At 40.3% G+C, this 23591-nt stretch overlaps 1 protein-coding gene across 6 annotated transcripts in view; it reads right to left on the bottom strand.

The window, feature by feature from the left end:
• The window catches only part of PCDH9 (protocadherin 9), an 886411-nt gene that overhangs the window by 315351 nt on the left and 547469 nt on the right, over nucleotides 1-23591 (bottom strand). For 3 of the 6 annotated variants that reach the window (XM_034758374.1, XM_034758375.1, XM_034758378.1), the window contains one exon: nucleotides 17350-17551. In XM_034758374.1, the coding sequence (XP_034614265.1) occupies nucleotides 17350-17551 (202 nt within the window). Of the gene's footprint in view, nucleotides 1-16177; nucleotides 16565-17349; nucleotides 17552-23591 lie in introns of those variants that run through there. The other 3 variants (XM_034758376.1, XM_034758377.1, XM_034758379.1) reach the window with 2 other exon arrangements.

Here is a 23591-nt window from a genome sequence, read left to right as displayed (position 1 = left end):
TGAATATTTTTACATGTACAAAAAATAATACCTATTTAATGTGATAATCATGCCTGGCAATAACTATCTGTGTACAATCTATGCTAATGAATCATAGATATGAGAATGCTCTTATTTATATATTTTGTTTAAAAAATGAAACATTTTAAATTAAAGGAAAATTTATAACTAATATGCTATGTTTAACGGCCAACAAAACCATCCCTCCAATAGCAATCCCAGTGACATTTTTTACATAAGCACACCTAGATCCTTTAAGTACTATACAGCACTTTTAATCCTGATTAGTTGGGAAACCAAAAGGAAAAAAAAATGTTCACCCTTTTTGTTCCTGTCTAGTGCTTAATCACTGACTTCAGATCCATAGGTCACCAGAGAGCTGCTCTCAAAGAGGAATCAGGCATATAACCAGGATGATAGAAGAGTCTTCTCTGTGCAGAAATTGGGTTATCCTCAGAGAAATTACATTTCAAATCATGTCTTGAAAATGAAACTTCTGATTTGTCAGGTCGTGGAATTTTGGGGGATGCTTTCAACTGTTAATAGCATGAATTTTTAGGCACTAGTATAATTTGATTTTTGACGAGAAGCAATGAAAATCCACTTTTAAATGGTAAGCTATCCCTTGGAGAAATACAAATGTGCACTTGGGAGATTATATCAGTCTAGATATAAATCTAAGATATAAATCTATATATGTATAAAGATAAAGATAACATTTCTCCTATCTTAATACAAGTAGCAACTTCTATACTCTACGAGGGTTAATTTTCTTTAAACAAGGAAATATTTCCTCAGAGGAAAAATTAATAAGGTAGCCTTGAAGATAACAAGCAACCTAACTGCATGAACCAACTCTAGTAAAATTGCCTGTGGCACATTCTCCAGGGAGAGTCTACCATTTTGTATGTGACTCCAGGAAGTACTGTCTAGAATATATCGTTTTAGGTTGTTATATCACACTTATCACCATGGTATCTGAATGCCGTTGACTGTGGCTATAGGTGCTGATTGCCTGAATGTCTGCAAGATGCATAGACACAGCAAAACAATAAATGCTTTTCAGAGTGTGTTTTTACATTGAAACAACCCCTTCTTAAAACTGCAAAACTTTTTAAGAATAATGCACAAGCCTGCTACACAAGCCGAAACACTGGATTTTGTTGTTATGATTCCAGAAGAACAAAAATATCCATCTCAGGCTGTGGTAAATGTGAATTCTGCCCCTCCACTCTTCCCCACACACATGGTAAATAAGTGCTAACTATAATAGACTAAGATATTATCACCTCTGAGTAGCAAGGCATCTCTACTCACTATGATTGACAGAGGTAATGAGTATTTTGTTGTGGTGGTGGAATCACAGTGTAATGTACTGTACATGTCTGAACATTGCAAACATTCTATGATTATTTTCAGTCTGCTTACCTACTTTTTTTAACCCTGTATTTCTCTGGATTCATATGAGAGGAGATAAAGCCATAGCCACAAAATATTATTCCTGCTTCTAGAGACTTCATTCATTCATATTTTAAAATGTTAATAAGTTGTCCTTTGTATTAAAAAAAATATTAGATTTGTTTTTTTTCTCTTTTTGGTAAGGAGAGCAGACCAAGTTTGTGTATTGACAGTCACAACTCTATTCTGTTTGTGGAAAACACAATTTTTTAAGGAAAAATACATTGTAGCGGGGTGGTCACCCTCTCCGGCCTTAAAGGGCTTAAAACAGCCCAGGAAAGAGCTGTGGCTGGGAGCAAGTAATTCCCAGGCTGATTGGGGAAGCAGGCTCAGCTGTGGCCATGCCCCAATCAGGGCTCAGCTAGCCCTTATAAGAGGGCAGCGGGCCCGGAGCAGAGTCAATCTCTCTCTGTCTCTAGCGGGAGAAGGGCCTGGCTGCTGGGAAACTGAACAGAGTAAGGTAAAAAGAAGTACAGTTAAACAGAAAACCCACATTTATTATGTTGTTATATGAGTTGGCCTGGGGAGCTCCCGCCCGGAAAAGCCCCAGGCTGTGGCCTTATCAAAGGTACTAGGGTGCAAGGGTGCAGCCCAGGGTAGGCAGAGGTAGCCGGTCCAAACCCCCCTTGCCTATGATGAGTGGCTTATATACTGCAGTCTGCCCCAGTGAGCGGGGGAGAGACTGGCAGTAGCCCAAGACTGAGGCGAGGTGGGCTAGTGCGTAGAGGTTCCCCTGGGTGGGGAAACCCTGAGAGCGGATGTACTGCCAGGGGGCAGAGCCCGAGGACAAGGGGCACCAGGTCTGGGAGGGACACGGGGGCCAGCGGCAAGCAGGACACCGGCCTGCAGAGGGCGCTCGGGGTCAAAAGAGCTAATTCCCAGGACGACCAACATGAGGTGCTGCAGGAGTGAGTCCTCGCCCCATTACATACATGTAATATTTATTTTCTGTATGTTAGAGAAACAAAATAAGTATGAAGTCTTATGGGTAAGATAAAGGCTTGTTGTCAACTTAATGTTATGAATTAATAACGCATTTCTCTACTACAAGGCACTTCCATGAGGAAGCATGGTTACATCAACCCATTGGTATCCTACTTGTGCAATAAAATAAAACCTCTCTCCCCCCAAAAAAGAAAAACAATAATAAAACACAAAACAAATAATAACAAATCAAGCAGTGATTTTCTCTTCTCTGGACAGGGGTTGATCAGAGTTGCAGATAGTTATCATATACCTGTGAATTCAAAAGGGACCCATTATAGTGAGTGGATAGCTCCACTATAGCTAAGACTGAGACTAGCTTACTGCTTTACAACTGAATTTTCCAGGTCCCCTATTAATATTATATCACAATGACGGTAGTAAGAGTGTTAGGGTAAAGGAAAATATTAGAAATATGTTTTCCATCCCTACCGTTGAGTTTAAGTCATATGGTAACAACAATGTCTATGTCTTGATACAAAGAGGAAGCCTTCGTCTTTGAGTAATATATAATTATTTTAGCATTAAACCAAACAGTTAATGGAAACAAGTTAATACAGTTTTCTCTGTTTCATTCTACAAATGAAGAACCATATCTGCCTTCACGTAAGTGGATACCACTTCTGTTGAAGTGCAATTCACTTCAGTGGAAATTGCATGATCATATCTGAGGACAGTGCTTTACTAAAAAAAAAAAAAAAGTACTTGAAATTAAGAGTTCTTTTCAAATGTCTCAAAATGCCCTTCCAAACTAACATATGGTACCTCTACATTGTCTAAGGAAGGGGACAATTCACAATTTTGGAAGGCAAAAGCTCATTTTGCTATTTACTTGATGAAGAATTTCAGTTTCTGACTATATGGTTCTCCATTTACAGCACAAGTGTACAGTCATCAGCATTCAATAACACTGTAGAATTTCTGAGCACCAAGATAAATTACCTTCTACTCCTCTAATGTCATGGCACTCAATAAGATATGCTTACAAGCTAGTACATCTGAAAAGGGGGAAAAAAAACTTGTGTGGTGCATAGGTACTCAGAGAAGTAGGAATCAAACAAACTATTATTCAGGAAGTGCAAAAGGACAAAACAAAAACAGTTGTCTTTAAACAGAGGTACACTTTACAGGACACTGAAAATGAATGTCATTAATTAGTGTATCTGATTAGCATGGAATAGAACAAATAAGACTAGGAATTAGACAACAACCTTGTTCATTCAAAAATACCATTTAAAAGTAACAAATATTGTTTATTCTTTAAAGGAACAAGATTACTTTCTAAGCAGATGGAATTGGAGTTGTATTCCCATTATTTCTCAAAACCAGAAGCAGGAATGATTTTGTGGAAATATACATATATACATCTACAGAACAATATTAGTTGTCAACTCCATATCTTGTAAAACAGTATGTGAAAGACCTAAAAAAAGCATTGCCTCTCTTAGTTCAAGAGTTGGCATATCTTGTGATCAGCCTTTATCAGACAAAGCTGGGCATGAATATAATAAGCATCACAAATAAATATTCTGAGGGAGAAATAACTAAAATGTAAGAAAAATTACAGCAGCAGAAATAAGAATTAAATATGCATAATGTCCAGTCTGTCTAAGGTATGCAAAAGACTAAGGAAAGCTAACAGGAGTGTCAAAACAGCATTAATTGGTGCTCAAAAATTCTACCACTCAGTTGGTCATTTGTACCCATTCAAGTGTTGCAAGTGAGATTTCCTAGGACTCAGCAGTGCGATCCTTTTTCACCAGAGTAGTTCTATTGAATGACCAAATGCTTACCAAAGAAAACAGAGATTGCACAGTCAAGCCCAGCATTAGAAACTGAATTTGACTAATCAGATAATCAATCTCACTACTAACGTAACAAACCTAGATATTCATCAAAACCCCTAGAATACTACATTTCCCCAGAGTTTCGTGAAAGAGTCTCAAAAACAAATGAATAACAAACTGTATGTGACATATTATATTGTTGCTTCACTGACCTAGGATTTTGTAAAAATCACCACTATCATTAATTGATCTTGTGTCACACGATTAGAACTAGTTTGCCTTCTGGAGTACCCCAGAATTCACACACAGTTCTCCAGATCCATTCAATTATGCCTGAAAAAATGGATTTTATTCCGTTCATCTTATTTCTATTTTTACAGAATGATAAATGTGAAAATAAGACAAATCTGGCCAACTGGAGAAATCATGCTAACTGGTAGAGTATCCCACTGAAAATACAGTGGCTTCCTGCTTTAAACAACAATCATGCAATTTAAAATTTCTACAATGAAGCCAAAAATTTTTGGGGTTTTTTTTGTTACAGAATTGACATTTGGACCAGACATTTCCCAGAGATTCATAGCAATTGCAATGAAACTGAAGCAAGTTTCAAATAAGAGTGGTTAGTAAAAAAATCAGTTTGAAATTCAGTGGTTTCAAATGAAAATCTTATGAAATTCAGTGGCTTTGACATGAATTCAGGAAAACTATAACCATTTCAAGCTGAGGTTGCTTGTTTGCTTCTTTCACCTTATATTTTGGTTTCATTCAATCTTGAACATCAGCAAGAAACAAAAAGGGTGCCAGGACATACATATATATGTACAGAAGAAGAGAGAACAGAAAAAAATCACCTGACTTCTAGTGAACTGAAACCACTGATTTTCACACAGCTCTAAGATTAAATTCAGCCCACTGAACCAGATGCAAACTTCAATGACTTCAAAAGAGTTTTCAACCGATTATGCCAGTCCTGGATTTAACCCTGGGGATAAATGTATAATGTGTAATAGGTGGTCAATAAATGAGAAACAGTTGGCAAATTTTCCTCCATTTTTAATTTTAAAAAATGTTTATATAAATATTTCAAATAACCCTAGTGATGTGCAAAATAGTATAAGTCTGATCCCTTACATTCTCTTAGATTTCCTTACATTTGTTCTCCATTTGGTCATTAACTGTGGTTAAGTGAAAGAGAGTCTAAGCTGATGTAACTTACGTGCTGAGGAGCCTAAGAAAGGTGTCAGAAGATGTAAGTTAAAGTAGGAGATAGCTTTAACAAACACCCCAATGTTAGTAGTTGTTCTCTCCTCACAGAGTCAGATTCTTCCATCACTGAAGTCAGTAGAGCTATTCTGGATTTAGGGCAGTGTAACTAAGAGCAGAGCCTAGCTCTGAGTGTATAAAATACACCCAATGTAGACTTTTAAAATTCACATTCAGTGGACCACATTCAGAGGTGATGTGTAAGGGTAGTAAATAATATGTTTGTAAGTGATTGTGAATCTAAAGGATGTGTATGTTAGTGTAACGTACATGTCAGAGATCATTTGAAGATACGTTACTTATAATGCTAAATTCCCTCAGTCTCATCACTGGATTTGTTCCCTAGTGTTTGACTTTTGGAAATACATTTTTCAAGATATCCATTCAAACAAACTAGAGGATAATACATATAATCTTGTTTATGGAAATATTAATTCCTTCTGTTTATAGACTCCAAGTTAAAAACACTACTGGACCAACAGCACTTGGCAATTTTCCAGAGATGAGCACCAGCTTCTAGGGGAAAGGATAATGACATGTATGAATGTAATTTAAATGAGAGCCACGTCAGGACAAGTTTTACATTTTAATTAAGCTGTAATATGAGCTATAAGTAATATCAGATATTTCCCTATACTTTCACAAATATGTATTGAAATTAAAGCACACAACAAGTCTTGACATAGTCAGTAATCTGTTTTTCCCTTCTTTTGACACCCCTCCACAAAAATCTAGAACTATCCAGTTTCAGAACAGGTTAGAATATGATGGAAAGTTGAGCTTCTGTATCATACTTCACTAATTTTAGTTTTACATGATGCCAATAAACTTTATAGAAATTCATTTTAGTTTAATAGCCTGCTGTAAATAGAGAAAAGTATTTATTCTAAATCACTGGCCAATTACAGAGGATCTGTGCAGCAACAGGCCCTCTACCTTTGCCTTTATTCCACTCATGTTAAATTTTTCTACTAGTTGCCTGCACGTAGCTCCACAGGGAGAACCTGTAAATATGTGGTGCAAAGTCAGGGAAACTATTTACATGAGTAAGGGTTTTCAGGATTGCAACTTACTGCTGTTACACATTTTGTAAAATGTGCATGATTATTTATAAATAAAGCTACAATTTAGTCATGGAGGTCGCGGAATCACAAAATGCATGACTTTCAGTGACCTCCATGACTTCAGCCTGTGGTGGCTGGGAGCTGCAGGATCCCCCGCTGCCCATGGGGGCCGGGAGCTGCGGGGTACCCCCACCACCTCTGCTGCCCCCAGAATTCCCAGCTCCCAGGCAGCAGGGGAATCCCTGCAGCTTCTGGTCCCTGTGAGTGGCAGGGGAACCCCTGAGCTCCTGGTCACCATGGCCAGTGGGGATACCCCACAGCTCCTGGCTGCCGTGGGCAGTGGGGGATCCTGGAGCTACAATCAGCGGGGGAACCCTGCAGCTCCCATCCATGATGGGCCCCCGGGGCTTTGGGCAGTGTGGGTACCCCACAGCTCCTGGATGCTGCGGGGGCACCCCACAGCTCCCAGACTCTGCAGGTGGTGGGAGGACCCCCGTAGCTGCAGGTGGCAGGGGTACCCCACAGTCCCCAGCTGCTGCAAGTGGGGGGAGGCCCCACAGCTCACATCCATGGGTGGCAAGAGGTCCCTGGAGCTCTGACACCCACCCTGCAGTGGGGGCCTTGGAGCTCCTAGCTGCTGTGCAGCTACCCTGCTGCAGGCGGTGTGGGGACCCAAAGTTCACCATTTTGGCACAGATATATTTAGTAAAAGTCCCAGACAGGTCACGGCTTCCATGAATTTTTCTTTATTGCCCATGACCTGTCCTGACTTTTATTAAAAATATCCATGACAAAATCTTAGCCTTATCTACAAACGATTTCCAGCATGGAGTGTAGCATAAGAAACTTAACTGACATTGAAACTGTGATTTTCTTTTGTTGCTCTAATTTGTATCAGCTACTGGGATGGTTAATCCTAATATAAAAGGACTTTTTATTCAGCTGCTGAGGCATGAATACCCGCTGACATCAAAACATAAGAATCTGTACAGAAGGAAATCAATAAAAGCACTGCCTGTGTTTTAGGGGGTTTATGAGGAGGGTTTTTTCCCCTATTGAGGGCATTTAAGTTGAAATTGTGGTTATGTCATTTTAACCTTGAAACTGTTATAAAAGGTCTGGATGCTTAAGTGGTTAAGCATGCAGCATTTGCTACTTTCCTCTCATATAGTGTCCAGATTTGGAGTCCACACATAAATAGGATGTTGAAAAACTGAAAAATGTTCAGAAAAGAGCTACCAATATGAGTCCACATTTAGAAAACTTGACTTACAGTGAAGTGAAGATTATCAAAGTGAAGATTAAGAAGCAACTTGATTGCGGTCTATAAGTAACTGAGTGTTGGATAGATTCTTCATCACCTGAAGTCTTTAAATGAAGTCTTTAAGTCTGGATATCTTTTGAAAATATGCTGTAGTTCAGTGGTGGGCAAACTTTTTGACTTGAGGGACACATCTGGGTGGGGAAATTGCATGCAGGGCCAGGGCAGGGCATTGTGGTGAGGTAGGGAGTGCGGGATGTGGGAGGGGGTGCGGTGTGCAGGAAGGGGCTCAGGGCAAGGGGTTGGGGCAGAGGAGGGGTGCCAGCTGTATGAGGGGACTCAGGGAAGGGGATTAGGATGCAGGAGGGGTGCGGAGTGCAAGAGGGGGCTCAGGGCTGGGATGCAGGGAGGGGTACAGAGTGCGGGAGGGGGCTCAGGGCAGGGGATTGGAGTGCAGGAGGGATGCCGGGTGCGGCAGGGGGCTAGGGCAGGGAGTTGGGGTGTACGAGGGGTTCGGGCTCCGGCTCAGCACTGCTTACCTGGAGCGGCTCTAGGGTGGCAGCAGCACACACCAGGTCCAGGGAAGGCTCCCTGCCTGCCCACCCTGGCCCTGCACTGCGCCACTCCGGGAAGCAGCCGGCACCATGCCCTTGCGGCTCCTGGGAGAGGGGGAGCAGAGGGCTCCATGTGCTGCCCTTGCCGCGCCTCCAGATAACTCCCCCGAAGCTCCCATTGGCCGCGATTCCCCGTTCCCGGTCAATGGGAGCTGCGGGGGGCGGTGTCTGGAGGCGAGGGCAGCACACAGAGCCCTCTGCCCTACCCCCATCAGGGGCCACAGGGACGTGGTGCCGGCTGCTTGTGAGAGCGGCGCCGGGCCTGCAGTGCCACGGGTGTGTCAATCCTGCGGGCCGGATCCAAAACCCTGAGGGGCCGGATCCAGTTCGCAAGCTGTAGTTTGTTCACCCCTGCTGTAGTTATAACAGAAATTATGGGCTTGATGCAGAAATTATCGTGTAAGATTTGTTGGCCTGTGTTGTGCAGGAGACCAGATTAAATAATCAAAATGGTCACTTTTGGCCTTAAGAATCTATTGACCTATATAATGAAAAGATTTCTGAGCGTAGATGGCTTTTTAGTATAGCAGACATTGTCCGGCTATACTGACAGGAGGACAGGAGACATTGCATGTGTCTTAATCAGGCCACAACATTATTATTAGATTTCTGGGACTACGCAGCAGATAAAAGTGTACAGTGCAGATAACCCCATTTCATTCAATATCTACCTGGTGGCTTCTGCCAGTCCCCCTCTCTTTCCATCCTGATCCCCAGTCAACCCATTGCTGGGACCTTACCATCCCCACTCTCAAATGACGGTTAAGGTGGGCATCAAGGAATAGGGCTTGGCTCCCTGCCATGCAAGTTATAGAAGTCCTTAGGCTACCCTCCTCATTCCTCTCCTTTAACAAACACTTCCTTTAATTCCTTTATCAAGCAATTTATCTGGTCTCTGTATCCCTTCCCTATGGAGTACCTGCACTAAATATCTGCCCCACACTGATGTAATGAGTTGCACAGATCAGATTCAACCCTGACTCACATTCCACACATCCTGAATTGGTGCATGGGGAGAAGGGAAAGGAATACAGGATAAAATTTGGCTCTGTGTCTTCTTTCTAAACCAAGAATGCTGTAAAAATCTTAATGAAATGTTGATACATATCATGCCTCTCAGGGTTTTTTTTAAAGAAACAAATACACGGTGCCAAGATTGAATCCAGTCTTCAGTCTATTTAATAGCTGTTCAGTAGGCTAATTCAGCCAACTTGACTCCAGTTCCTCTTGCTACTATTTGCCTGTAGCTAAATGTGACAGTGTAAGATTCTGTGTGAGGTATGAACTTGTGTTTAATGAAATGGAGGAAATGTCTCAAAGGCAAATGTTCTTCTTTCAGTTCTCAGATTATGAAACGCAAAAATAGCTATGGACAGTGATTTATCTGGAGAGAAAAATTTAACATAGAGGCATCCTTAGCTACATGTTAAACTGTAAATTCTCCACTATGAACTTCAGTCTAGCCAAGTGGAACAAGCAACTTTGGAGCAGTAAAGAAAAGCTAGGATTATACAGTGGGAACAGACTGTAAGGTTAAAACACCATCACTCACTGGCCCCTGTGATAGTAACACTGTAAACCAGAGTTCTTTGCATGAAAGGATTAGCTTCTCCACATGGCATCCTGTCATATGACCAAATTTAATACATGCGTCTGACCAAGTGGGTATTCACCCACGAAAGCTTATGCTCCAATATATCTGTTAGTCTATGGCCTTGGCTACACTTGGCAATTCACAGTGCTGCTGCGGCAGCGCTGCGAAGCACAAGTGTAGTCGCACTGCCAGCGCTGCGAGAGCTGTCTCGCAGCGCTGTAAGTACTCCACCTCTCCGAGGGGAGTAGCTTGCAGCGCTGTGAGCGAGCGTGCAACGCTGCAGGCGCTGATTACACTGGCGCTGTACAGCGCTGCACTCGCTGAGCTCGGGGGGGAGGGCGTTTTCACACCCCTGAGCGCAGCAAGTTGCAGCGCTGTACAGCGCCAGTGTAGCCAAGGCCTATAAGGTGCCACAGGATTCTTTGTTGCAAGTTTAATACAAGACACTCTTGCCATAACTCTAAACTGTAATAATAATTAAACCATGCCACAGAAATATTCCTGCTTATTAGTGGAATTATATTATGATTTAATTCCCCTGAAATCATTTCACTAAACAACTGTAGCATTAGGTTTATTCAATGCCGGGTCTCGTGTTTTATCAGCCACACTGATCCAAATATTGTTTAATATACTGGAAATAAAAAACATTGTAATTATAGCATTAATGGCAGACTTGGGCTATTTTAGCCATTGCTTCCAAGAACATGGAATTACTTCCAAATTTTTATTTTTATTTTGAATACCCTCTGGCATTATAAAACAATTTTCTTCTTTTTATGTTTAGAAGTGAAACCTTTAAAATGCCAAGGATTTGTTACAGTTTTTCACCCAAGCCCAGTCTTCCTTACATGAAGGCATAATTTGGGGTTATGTAACATTTATTTATATTGCTTATTAATTATGGGTAGAAATTAGGCAAACATATGAAGGACATAAATATTTTCTCTCTCTGCTTCTTACTTATTTCCACACACGCACATCTGAAATGTATAATAGGCTTTCTCCCCAGAGCAGTTCCCACACTCGGTTAAATATATGCTATTTCTCTTTATCTCTTTGAGGGAGAATGAATCACATCCACAGCTTGCAGCTATCAAAATGTAATTTCATCAAGCAAGTTCATGAAAGTACACATTTCACCTTCTTTACACTAGGAGGCACATTTTTCCTACATACAATTCTATCATTCTGTTAGCTATATTGAATGTAACCATTAGATGGGTTAACATTTCCAGTTTAAATGATAGTACTTAGCAGCCTTTACTAAAAGAGCAGTGAAAGCAGGATCCTTAACTAATAAGGGCTCGTTTAATGCTGATGAAATCAAAACTGTACTAGCAAGAAAACAACACTGAGCTCCTGTCTGATGAACTACAAAAGAAACATTCCAGATTAAAATACATCAAATTCTTCTCTTAATGTCAACAGATCATAAAACAGGATGTTTCTGTTAACATTACACTTTGTAATAAACACATTGAAAAGCAACAAAGCAAGCAGAAGAGATGCAATAAAGTCATGTTGGTAATATACAATTTCTATTAGACTTTAGGGCAATTTGGTGGTTTTGCAGGTTCGTATCTGACATACTGAGAGATATAATCTGGCAACTATTTTCCCTTTTAATAGCTTTCTTAGGAAGAGTGAGAAATGAAATGAATACTCTTTTAAATTCAAAAATATTCTTCATTTAGAAACAGGTTGGGTCAAAAATACATACAACAGAAATCAAAATGTGGCCAACTAATTTTTAAACCTCTACTTTTGCAAATTCCTTTCAAAGCTCTGCTTCTTCTTTTATGTCGAATTACAGTTTCCTTTTTATTTTCATTATTTTTCTCTTTTTAATTATATATTCTCAATGCAGCAATCACAAATCCCTGTTCTACTTCCTCCTCGGGCTTACACATAATACTTCATTTTATTGTGTTTCAAGATAGTTGCAAAACATTGACTTATATTACATGCTGATTTCAATTTGTCCTGGTCTACACTGACCACAAAGTCATGGTCAACATGGTGTCATTTTACATGGTTGTTCATAACTGTGTTTAAGAATGGCAACATTTCACAAATTAATGTTATTTGTGAAATTAAGTCATTTCAGTCATGACTCTTGAATTTGAATTAGTTGTTGTTACTAACATGTAATAATGCCACAGAGCTTGTGAAAATGTATGGAAGAATGCAGTTTTTCGGCCCACAATATATTGCTCACTGACAGAAGAGTTCTGATAAAATAGGATAACCTTGGGCTATACCGGTGCATCAAATGAAAGGTGAACTTTATAGTTGTTTAATTGTCAATTAACACTGATCATAGAAATCTGAGATGGCAAAGACCTATAGGTGGATTAGATGAAAGCTTCAAGAATAAGATATTCATTCACCACAGCTTTATGAGGTGGCTGGAAAAAAGGGGGTTGGTACCTCTTTAAAGGCTCCCTCTACTACTGGTAGCAGAGGTACAGGAAGGAAGAAAGTTGACCTATACAGAGTAGGGAGGATAAGAAAATAGCTTAACCAGGTTGGGGGGCGGGGAGGGACACTGCCTTTCCTGCTGACTGGAAGAGTGGGGGTATTTATACTATGTGCAGTTCCAGAAAAGCCTGCTTTTGCCTAGATTGGGCTTGCAGTACCCATCCTCCAACCCATAGAATCTAAAAAAGAATCAGGTCCCTTTATGATCTGCTGTGGGCATCATGCTAGTTGTCCTTTCTTCCTTGGGGGCTGGGGAGTAAGTAATTTTTCCCCTCACTCCCAGACCGGCCACGGTGAAGTGGAATTTTCTTTCCTTCCCCATAGTGGGTCTGGGATCCAATGGGTGAGGCAGGGAAGTTAGGTTATAATGTCACAAATTAGTACATAAAACTTATGGTGGATGTCCAGTGTGGATATCAGTATGGAAGGGTTACTGTTATCAGAGAAAATGGATCAAAAAAGGACGTAAAGCAAAGGAAGCCCCCTCCTTTTTTAGCCCCCTTAACCCTCTTACAAGGAGAGGGTGGCAGGGTAAATGATTAAGGAAAGTATGATGACCTGCACTGCACAATTTGTGGTTGGTTACTCCCAGATATCTTAAGTGAATAAAACTGCAAACTAATTAAACTAAATCCATTGCCTTCTGTTTTTCTTCTGGCATGGCTGGACAATGTGAGCCTACACAAAATTGACAGGTTAAGTGTCCTAAACCAATCTTGGAGTATGCAGATCCTGGTTAAAGTGCTGATTGATTGATTGATTTTCTATTTGTCCTGCCTCTCCTGTCTGCCCTCCCCTAGTAAACATGGTGACAATATTTAGCTAACAAAACTAGTGTTTGTAATCTCTCTTACTTTCATGAGATATTTGTGTCTTTAATATTAGCTGGGAGAATTTTCTCTGGCTTTGTATGCCCTTTTCATTAGACTAGTGTAATTGTAACTCCCTTGTCTCTTCATAGGCTGGCAACACTTACAAAACGTAACAGTGAGTTTCTCATGCAGTAGATCATTCGGCTATGAGAATATTTAACACATTCTTTAACATTGCAGGCTGTCCAAACCTGGCCCTTGCCCCCTGTCCAAACTTAATTAAAGCAGCAACATACCACTACCAGGAAACAATGGGTACATCTTTATTTACATAAATTTATGGTGTGCAACAATAAAAATACACCATTCACAAGAACATTAAAGTCATTCACCAAAATGGTTCTCACCATTTAACAGGTCTTTCCAGGCAGAAATAGAATCCTGCTTCAACAAACTGAACACACCTTGCATTAAAACTAGCTTTGAAAGGGACAGTGAAGGACAAGTTTGACCCCACATGTAATTTTTGGTACAAATACATTATTAGACAATCATTACAAATAGTCCCATGACTACGCTTCTTTTCATTTTTGTTGAAACACTTAAAGAGCACAACAAAACCTTGCTCTGTAATATTTACCACAATACATTTGCAGCTGTACTTGTGCATGGGAACACTAACATGAAATTAGATACTAGATACTGACTAAAAAAAAAAAATCATGAAATTGCCTAGTTTGTTCTCATTACCACCTGAAGATAGATAGATAAATAAATAAATAAATAGATAAATAAACAAACAGTGTAAATATAGAAAAGTTAATTGGAGTTTCAAAATTTCAAATTTCAAAATGGAGCCATTGATCACTACCCATGATTCTGTGAATGTGTTACTTGTTGTAACAGAAATAAGGAACTTTGAAAAAAATAGAATATTCAGGCAGTCTCTAAAAACAAAAACAAAAACACAACTAACCAACCTACCTACAATTCTTATTACACATTAATCATTATTAGTGACATTATTACACCTTTATATTATGTATAAATACACATGATAGTGTAATTTACTCTTATGATTACACAAGAGAAAGGGCAATGGAGAATGAGGCTTTTTATTAAAGAAATATTGAATTTTGATATTATTTTTGAGGTTTTAGATTATATATTAAATATATATAAAACAGGCTCTCAAAAATAAAACAAACTTGTAACTATTATTAGTTTTTTGTTTTCTGAGAGACTATATTAACATATAACACCTCCAGACTAACATCAAAGTTACAAATTTCTTTTAAAAATCCCTTATTTATCACCTCCTTGGATATAAATGTAAAATGGATATAAATGTGACCATTCTGATTTGAAAACATTTTACACCCTCTTTTTGAGCATTTTGTTCCAGTGTAAATCATGGGTGTGGTGAATGAGAGAGGAATGTAAAGCTCCCCTAAAGTCTTAATGGGTCCACTTTTTTCTTTTGAACACACATATAATTAAGTATTAGGATTACAAAGAAATCACAAAGCTTGTCTAACTGTTTCTCTGTATTTTTAAAGATTTAATCTAATGCATATGTTTCATTAATGTAACAATATGGGTTCTCACTAAGAACCCTCCCACCCCCCGCATAATTGCACCTGTCATCCCAAAGTATTCACAATGCTTTTAAACCATACACACTACAGTAGGAATCACTTCAACAACCACTGAAATCAAACTACCTCTAGGGTTGAATGCAGCAACTCTTTAACATTGCACAGCAATAATACACTACAGCTTAAGACAGGAAGTGTCAAAGATTACCATATTCAATTGACACAACATCAGTAATTTAGGTAGGTAGAATGTAATTACTCACATTCTAATTTTGCCCTAACTCTGGGTAAAATTTCTACTCATGTAAAGATGTCGTGGGATCTTTCAGGCCCATAAACTGTCACAACCTATATTTCACATCTCAGAATAAAAAAAAATAGGCATCTCCAGCGACTACATTGTTGACCACTTCATTGTTGCTTGGGCAATAACTAAGTAAGGACTCAAGAGTTAAGAGTGGAATCTACATAATCACAGTGCCTCATGACCTATGTTTCCTGGGGTGACTTCTGTGAAATAAATTATTACACTCTGCTTAGCTTGTAAGATCTGATGAGATATATAAGACACTATTTAAATCCATGTTTTAATTCAGTCTGATAAAATAATTAGTATAGGAAGCTTCAATGCAGTTTGACCATTAGTTTCTCACAGTTTTGCCCTGAATTTAGTGTCCCCAAAGGCTAAATTGTGTATAATCACATCAGTTACAGACATCACTAAAACAGATATATTCATATGAGCTTTAAACACATCTGCTGACTTGGGTGAGTTAGATCATTTGTAATTAATATTACATGATTGCATGGTGCAGTTGACACCTATTCGCTAATGCAGAAACACTCCCATGTAAGACCTTTGTACAGGAGTTTACTGATCCTGCTCTTTGCTCAGCTTTGTTTGATGGACTTTTATGCTATGTGCTATATAGAGATATACAACTCAGTATCAGCAAAGCCCATGCTACAGTGCCTACAGGTAATGAATGAAGCCTTAAGACAGCCCTGTACTCTAGTTAAATATGTCACTCTTCTCTTGCATGGACAGGGAATTAACAGGATAATTCCACTTAAACTAATCAGTTACATATACTATACACATTTTTCGCTCTTTGCTGTTATACTACTACTGGTACTTGTGTTTTTGTGGACTTAAGGTCACAGTTTGGGCTGGCCAGAAAACAACATTTTCATTTTGTGAAAAATTTCAAGCTTTGGGAATTTGTTTTTGCGAAATAAGACCAAGACCTTTCAACAGTTTTAATGAAAAAACAACAACAACAAAAACATGTATGTGACAGAAAGACAGAGACTACATAAACCCCAGAATAGCCAATAGCGCAGTGGTTAGCATGCTTACCTACGATATGGGAGGCCCAGCTTCAAATCTCAGCTTTACATTAAACTATTGGTTATTATAGGAAGTGTCTGTCTGTCTTTCTGTCTCTCTCCCCCTTGAGAAATGTTCCCAGAAAACGTTTTGTCAAAACCAGTATGTTTCTGTGAAGTTTAGGTTTTGATGAATCAGCATTTTCCAATGACAAAACACTGTCAAAAAATTCCCAATGAGCCCTAGTCACATTACCTGTAGAGTCCTCAGTTCAGATGTATGATTCTCCCATTATCACTTGCTGAGCTGCATCTATAGTGCAGGATGCAAGCATTATATTTCCAATATACTGTAAAAATTAATTAAAATTAAAAGGAAAAAATAACTTCCCATATATATATAGCCATAGTGGGTACCAGCCAAACTGCCCATGTGAAACATCGTAGATGAAACTCATATCCATTAGAGCCAAACATGAGTTCCCCCGCCCTCTCAAGCTAACGGAGAATCTCCATTTACTTTTGCAAGCAGAAGGGCTTTCAGTGCGACAGCTATTAGAAAGAGGTGGTACCTATATGCAAACTAGCCAGAAAACTATATGTACCCTATTTTGCTCCATTTTTTAACTTAGTTCAATGAAAAATATCACCTACAATTCATTGTTCCTTTGATCTCCAATAGGTATTTAGGATGATTTCAAATCCCATCCCACAGTGAAGACAGAAGCATCATTGTAAGAAGAAAGTGCATAGGTAAATACTAAACAACACTGAAAATGACAACAAAGACAAGCAAGCTACCTTGTAGAACTTCCTTCTTTCTTGTTTTTTCCACTCATCATGTAGTCTGTCTATACATGTTTCCCAAATGAGCACAATTTTTTTTTTACTTGTTTCTTTTTTACAATCAACATTGCAACATGATATTTCAGGCAACTAATTTAACATGCTGTAAATTCCACTGAACTGCTGTGACTAAATATCCATGCACATGCTCCACATCTCTGCAGCTTAAAGGTTTTTTAAAAAGTGAAAAGACAAAACAAAACAAACAAAAACCTCTATCAAAGACTACCAAAGCCTTGAAAATCAACTCACCAGAGTTGGGGTCAGAGTTGCCATCAGCTTCAGTCCTCTTGTCCGGAGAGGCCTGGTCGTAGAATTCGTCCTGTGGCTGAACCAGAGGGAGAGGGTGTGAGATCAGGGTTCCACTACCCACAGGCTCATGGTCTCCTAGACCACTGTCACTGCAGCTTTCCTGGGAGCCATCAGGGAGGTGAAACGTAACACGGCGCTGGGACTACAAAGAAGAGCACAGGACATGCTGATTAGTGCTCTTTTTTCTGTTCTCTCTCTCTCTGGGTTGCTGTAAAGGATTAAAAAAAAAAAGACTCCTGTGGCACTTTTTTTTTTAATCCTGTACAGCAACCCAGGGAAGAAGGCATGCAGGAGAGTGGAGGTTCAGAAGTTTCCATGAGCTCATCTCTGAAGCAAGCCTCCCATCAGAAAGCGCTTTTATGTGTTTCTTGCCATGTTAAAGGGACGACATACAAATCTTGTCTTGAACAACAGAAATCTTTGGGAACTATGCTAAGAAAAGCAGGCAACAGAACACTGACGACTGAATCATCCATTGAAGTCAGCAAACAGTGTGAACATATCACCTACACAATCAGTGTGTGTATCTTAAAACTTTTCCCCACTCTTTCCAGGACCAGAATGATAAAAGTCTATTTAATTATACTATCCACTGTTGTGTGCAGTGTTGTTGTATACATGTTGATTTCAGGATACTAGAGAGACAAAGTGGATGAGGTAATATTTACTGAACCAACTTCTGCTGGTGAGAGAGGAAAGCTTTCTAGCTACAAATATCTGAGGAAGAGCTCTGTGTGGCTCACAAGCTTGTCTCTCTCACCAACAGACGTTGGTCCAATAAAAGATATTTCGTCACCCACCCTGTCTCTCTATTTAATGATACTAACACTTAGCATTTATAAAACATTGCTTTGAAATTACAGTGATTAACTAGGCTTCACAGAACACATCCATGGAGTAGCTGATTACTACAATAATTTTACAGAGGAGAAGTCTAAGGTTAGATGCTTTGCTCAATGGAACAGAGTGAGGCAGAGCCAGGATTAGAAGTTATCTCAAATTACAGGACAAGACTAAGGGAATCTGACTAAAATATTTGCACAGGATACACCTGAAATGGTTAACAAACAATCTTGATTTTTAAACAACTCCCGACTAAGGAAGTAAACTGACTTTGTGAATTGGGACCACAAAATGATCGAGTAATTCCTCATGAGTCACACAGTATTGCAAGATGCAAACTCCCCCTTTTAGCAGCTAGTGGCTATGGAGCAGAATGAGGTTTTTCATAAAAGCAGTATGATCATAATATTAAGTGTATCATGAGATAACGCTACATTCTCAGTCACTGGAGGCAACTAGAGCATCCCAAGAGAGGAGATACCTTAAGCCAAGCACATCTTCCCTCAAAATCTGAATTGTAGTAGTGGACAGTTTGAGTGATCTGGTAGGTGAGATGGTATGGGATCCAGGATAGATTCAGAATCTTAGTGCTGAGTTTTGGAACCTTTTAGATGCTAATGCCCCGCCTAGCCGTTGTCTGACTGAAGTCAATAGGAGTAGCATTGGGCCCATATTCATTATGATGTGAAGAAAATCCTAGAGATAACACTATTAATTGTGTGTTTGCTCATTTCAGCCATTTGAAAACAGTTGTGCAAGATAATCAATATCCTCCTCCGGGTTCCTTTTTTATTCATCATACTTGGTCAAACCTAGATGCTTGATTGAACCCATTTTGTTGGATTACTGCTTAATTTAGTATCAAATAAGCTTGATTTTTTTTCTTTTAAGACGTTCCTCACACTGTAATACCAGTTTCCCCGCTGTTGCAAAGTAGTGTAGTTCCACTCAAGTCAATGACCTTTGCAAATTTATACCAGCTAAGGATTTAGCTCTCAGTGTTTTTTGACTAGGCCAACTTTTACATCAAACTATACCAGTTAGTTTATCTTATGACTTCTTTCACTCTATAGTTGATTCTCTGAACATACTGTGTAATCAGTATTGCTAGCAGATTCTTTTTCCCTTAGAGATGAACAGAATACATTTCAATTGTAAACAAATATAGCTTAATATCTTTTCCTTGTTACCTATCAGCTCTGTGTTCTTGGGGAACGAGGGCACAGTACCCAGCCTGTCTGACTCACGAAAGATCTCTGACCCTCCTCCCCGCACGAGCCTCCACTTGAACCAAAGCCGATCAGAAGAAAGACTTACAAAAAGCAATGAAAAGGCAGGGAGAGACGCATCTAAACCCCCCTGGACAAGGGTGACAGGATTAAGGAAACTCCCCTTGCCTCATTTGCATCAAAGATGGGACAGGGAAGCATCTCCATTAGCATACAGAATGGAGAACAAAGATTCCAAGGCAAGAACTGTACTGAACTCTGGGACCAGAAAAGCAGGAAAGCACTGCATGATAAGTAATCTCTGCTCCAGATCTTAATGAACCCACACCTGTACACACCCAGCTCAGTAGTTATCAGACCAATTCTAGTAATAAATCCTTTACTGGTATCCAAAATATTGAAGCTGCCTAATTGCATGGTGAGCTCCCTCGAAGGAACACTGCACATAGCCAGGAATGGTCAGTTCCCACTGTCTAGCCTAAACAACACAACTTTGGTCTATTCCCTTGAGCCATCAGTTTACCCACAAACAAATCTAGTGTTCTCCCTTGAACCACTGTTTTTTCCCTACAGAAAACCCTCCCCATGCTCAAGTAAATGCTATGATGCCTGGATCCATAATCTGCATCAGTTCCATTGGGATTTCATCTTCATAGAAGATGAAAATGTCTATCAGGGATGGTCTAGACAGTATTTGGTCCTGCCATGCAGGCAGGGGACTGGACTCGATGACCTCTCGAGGTCCCTTCCAGTCCTATAATCTATGAATCTATGAATTCTCCTGACTGATCATGCTGGGGGCTCTGCCTGTCTCCAGCACTCCGGACCCTCAGCTACCACCACCACCTGGGAACCCCGATCGATTCAAACTTCACGGAGTGGTGAGAACCCAGCTCTCTCTCTCTCTAGCTAGGTATAGCCTTCTGACGCTGACTTGTGTGATCAGTTATAGTTTTCTAAACCTGACTTTTGTAATCAAATTTAAGTTAGATTTAATATCATAACTGTTTTGTTTGTTTGGCTCTCCTTGTATGGTGATTACTTGGCAATAAATAACTTTCATGGTTAGGCTGGTTGCTTCTCTCTCTCTCCCCGCTCATGGGTGTTTTTGGCTTCCCCATTCGCTCTACAGCAGCACTTCTCGTACCTAAGCTAAAAGATCCCTGCAGCGCCCAAAAATCCTGTGGGGGTTGCTCATCAAGTAGGTTATTACCAGAACAATTGTAACGTGAAAGTGGAGATAGGAACCTGAGACATATGAGGGTGGCAGCTCGGAAGTGCTGCTTGACCCAGCCTGCTCAGACATGCTCTCTTCCGGTGCAGTGCCCATGGCATATGAGGGTGACAGCTTGGGTGCTGTTCAACCCAGCCTACTGAGTCCAGGGACATATAAGGGGTCAGCCTGGGAGTGCTGATTAACCCTGTCCTCTCAGACGCGCTCTGTTAAGGTGTGTGTGAGTGTTCGTCTGATTCTGGGGCTGGAAGAACCCAGCCCTGGGGAACCTAGGTCCTGCAGGATAGCTCCATTGGGAGGGAACTTGCAGAAGGGAGAAGTAGAGCTCCATATGAAAACAAAAGTGCCTCAAGCAGCACATTGATAGAATTACTGACCCCACCCCTGAAGAGTTCCCCTAATAAATGAGTGTACCCCAAAGTAACGGGCAAATCTGGTAACATTCTGCATTTATCTCCAAACAACCACATTCAGAGTACTGTATTTCCAAAACAAGAGATGATGACACTAGCAGGACTTTCAGCAGCACAAGAAAGGCATTTTCTTTTAATATTTGTGAAGTAAAAGGGCAACATAAGGCAATATCAACAGTTGAGGAAAACAGATCTCTAAATTAGGGAGCCAATAAAAGTGCTTCTCTTCAAGACTATATGAAATAGTTAAGAAAGAATAGGGTCTGACTCAGCTAAACAGAATCATCTGCAATTCCAAGAGCATTCCAAAGGCCTCTAGGGTTATACAGCAAAAAAAGCTGATCGTAGTTAAAACAATAATTCCTCATACTAACAGGCATACACAATCCATTATGGCTGCTTCTACTCCATTGTCATGTCAGGGTGTTATAACAAGGGGATTGGATAGATAAGAATACCTAGATAGATACGGGGGTCAGGTTTTTCCTGGCTGATTAGTCAGCTGAAGTTACATTTCACAGCCTCAAAAATGACAGTGGGAGCTCCTTAGCTGACAGCTCAGTTTTTGAAGTTGTCCAGTGAAAGAAGAAAGGTTTCAGCTGTAGTATTGCAGCACCTCACAAATATCAATGGAATTATTCTCATAACTCTGAGGTCAGCAAGCATTATCTCAATTTCACTGATGGGGAACCAAGGCATACGGACATACATGACCTGTGAAAGGTCAATCAGGAAATTTAAGGTAGAGCCATGAGTATAACACAAGATCTACCAAGTCCCATTCTGGTGCATTAACCCCAGAACATCTTTCCTTTCCCTACAGCCCAAAATGTGATCCATCCTAACACATCAGGCACCCAAAATAAGGACTACCTTCATGCCTCCAGCTTCCACCCCCGTCACACCACACGATCCATCGTCTACAGCCAAGCGCTGAGGTACAATCCCATCTGCTCCAACCCCTCAGACGGAGACCAACACCTACAAGATCTTCACCAAGCATTCTCAAAACTACGATACCCACACAAGGAAATAAAGAAACAAATCAACAGAGCCAGACGTGTACCCAGAAGCCTCCTGCTACAAGACAGGCCCAAAAAAGAAATCAACAGAACTCCACTGGCCATCACCTACAGTCCTCAGCTTAAACCTCTCCAACGCATCATCAGTGATCTACAACCCATCCTGGACAATGATCCCTCACTTTCACAGAGCTTGGGAGGCAGGCCAGTCCTCGCCCACAGACAACCTGGCAACCTTAAGCATATTCTCACCAGCAACCACGCACCGCACCATAACAACTCTAACTCAGGAACCAACCCATGCAACAAACCTCGATGCCAACTCTGCCCACATATCTACACCAGCAACACCATCACAGGACCTAACCAGATTAGCTACAACATCACCGGTTCATTCACCTGCACGTCCATCAATGTTATATATGCCATCATATGCCAGCAATGCCCCTCTGCTATGTACATTGGCCAAACTGGACAGTCACTACGCAAGAGGATAAATGGACACAAGTCAGATATCAGGAATGGCAATATACAAAAACCTGTAGGAGAACACTTCAACCTCCCTGGCCACACAATAGCAGATGTAAAGGTAGCCATCTTACAGCAAAAATACTTCAGGACCAGACTCCAAAGAGAAACTGTTGAGCTCCAGTTCATTTGCAAATTTGACACCATCAGATCAGGATTAAACAAAGACTGTGAATGGCTATCCAACTACAGAAGCAGTTTCTCCTCCCTTGGTGTTCACACCTCAGCTGCTAGCAGAGCACCTCACCCTCCCTGATTGAACTAAACTCGTTATCTCCATACTGATTTATACCTGCCTCTGGAGATTTCCATTACTTGCATCTGAAGAAGTGAGGTTCTTACCCACGAAAGCTTATGCTCCCAATACTTCTGTTAGTCTTAAAGGTGCCACAGGACCCTCTGTTACTATCTTCATCAATGATGTAGATAATAGCATACAGAGTACACTGATAAAGTTTGTGGATGATACCAAACTGAGAGGCATGGCAAGTGCTTTGGAGAATAGGATTAAAATTCAAAATGATCTGGACAAACCAGAAATGATCTGAAGTAAATGGGATGAAATTCAATAAGGACAAATGCTCTTAGGAAGGAACAATCAGTTGCACGCATACAAAACGGGAAATGACTGCCTAGGAAGGAGTACTGCAGAAAGGGATCTGGGGGGGTCGTGTGGATCACAAGCTAAATATGAGTCAATAGTGTAACACTGTTGCAAAAAAAACCAACCCCATCATTCTGGGATTTATTAGCAGGAGTCTTGTAAGCAAGACACAGAGAAGTAATTCTTCCACACTGATCAGGCCTCAACAGAAGTATTGTGTTCAATTCTGGGCACCACATTTCAGTAAAGATGTGGACAAATTGGAGAAAGTCAAGAGAACAACAACAACAACAAAAATGACCTATGACA

Source organism: Trachemys scripta, chromosome 1 (assembly GCF_013100865.1).
Source record: "Trachemys scripta elegans isolate TJP31775 chromosome 1, CAS_Tse_1.0, whole genome shotgun sequence".
Lineage (NCBI taxonomy): Eukaryota > Metazoa > Chordata > Testudines > Emydidae > Trachemys > Trachemys scripta.
This window is presented reverse-complemented; position numbering and strand designations above follow the sequence as displayed.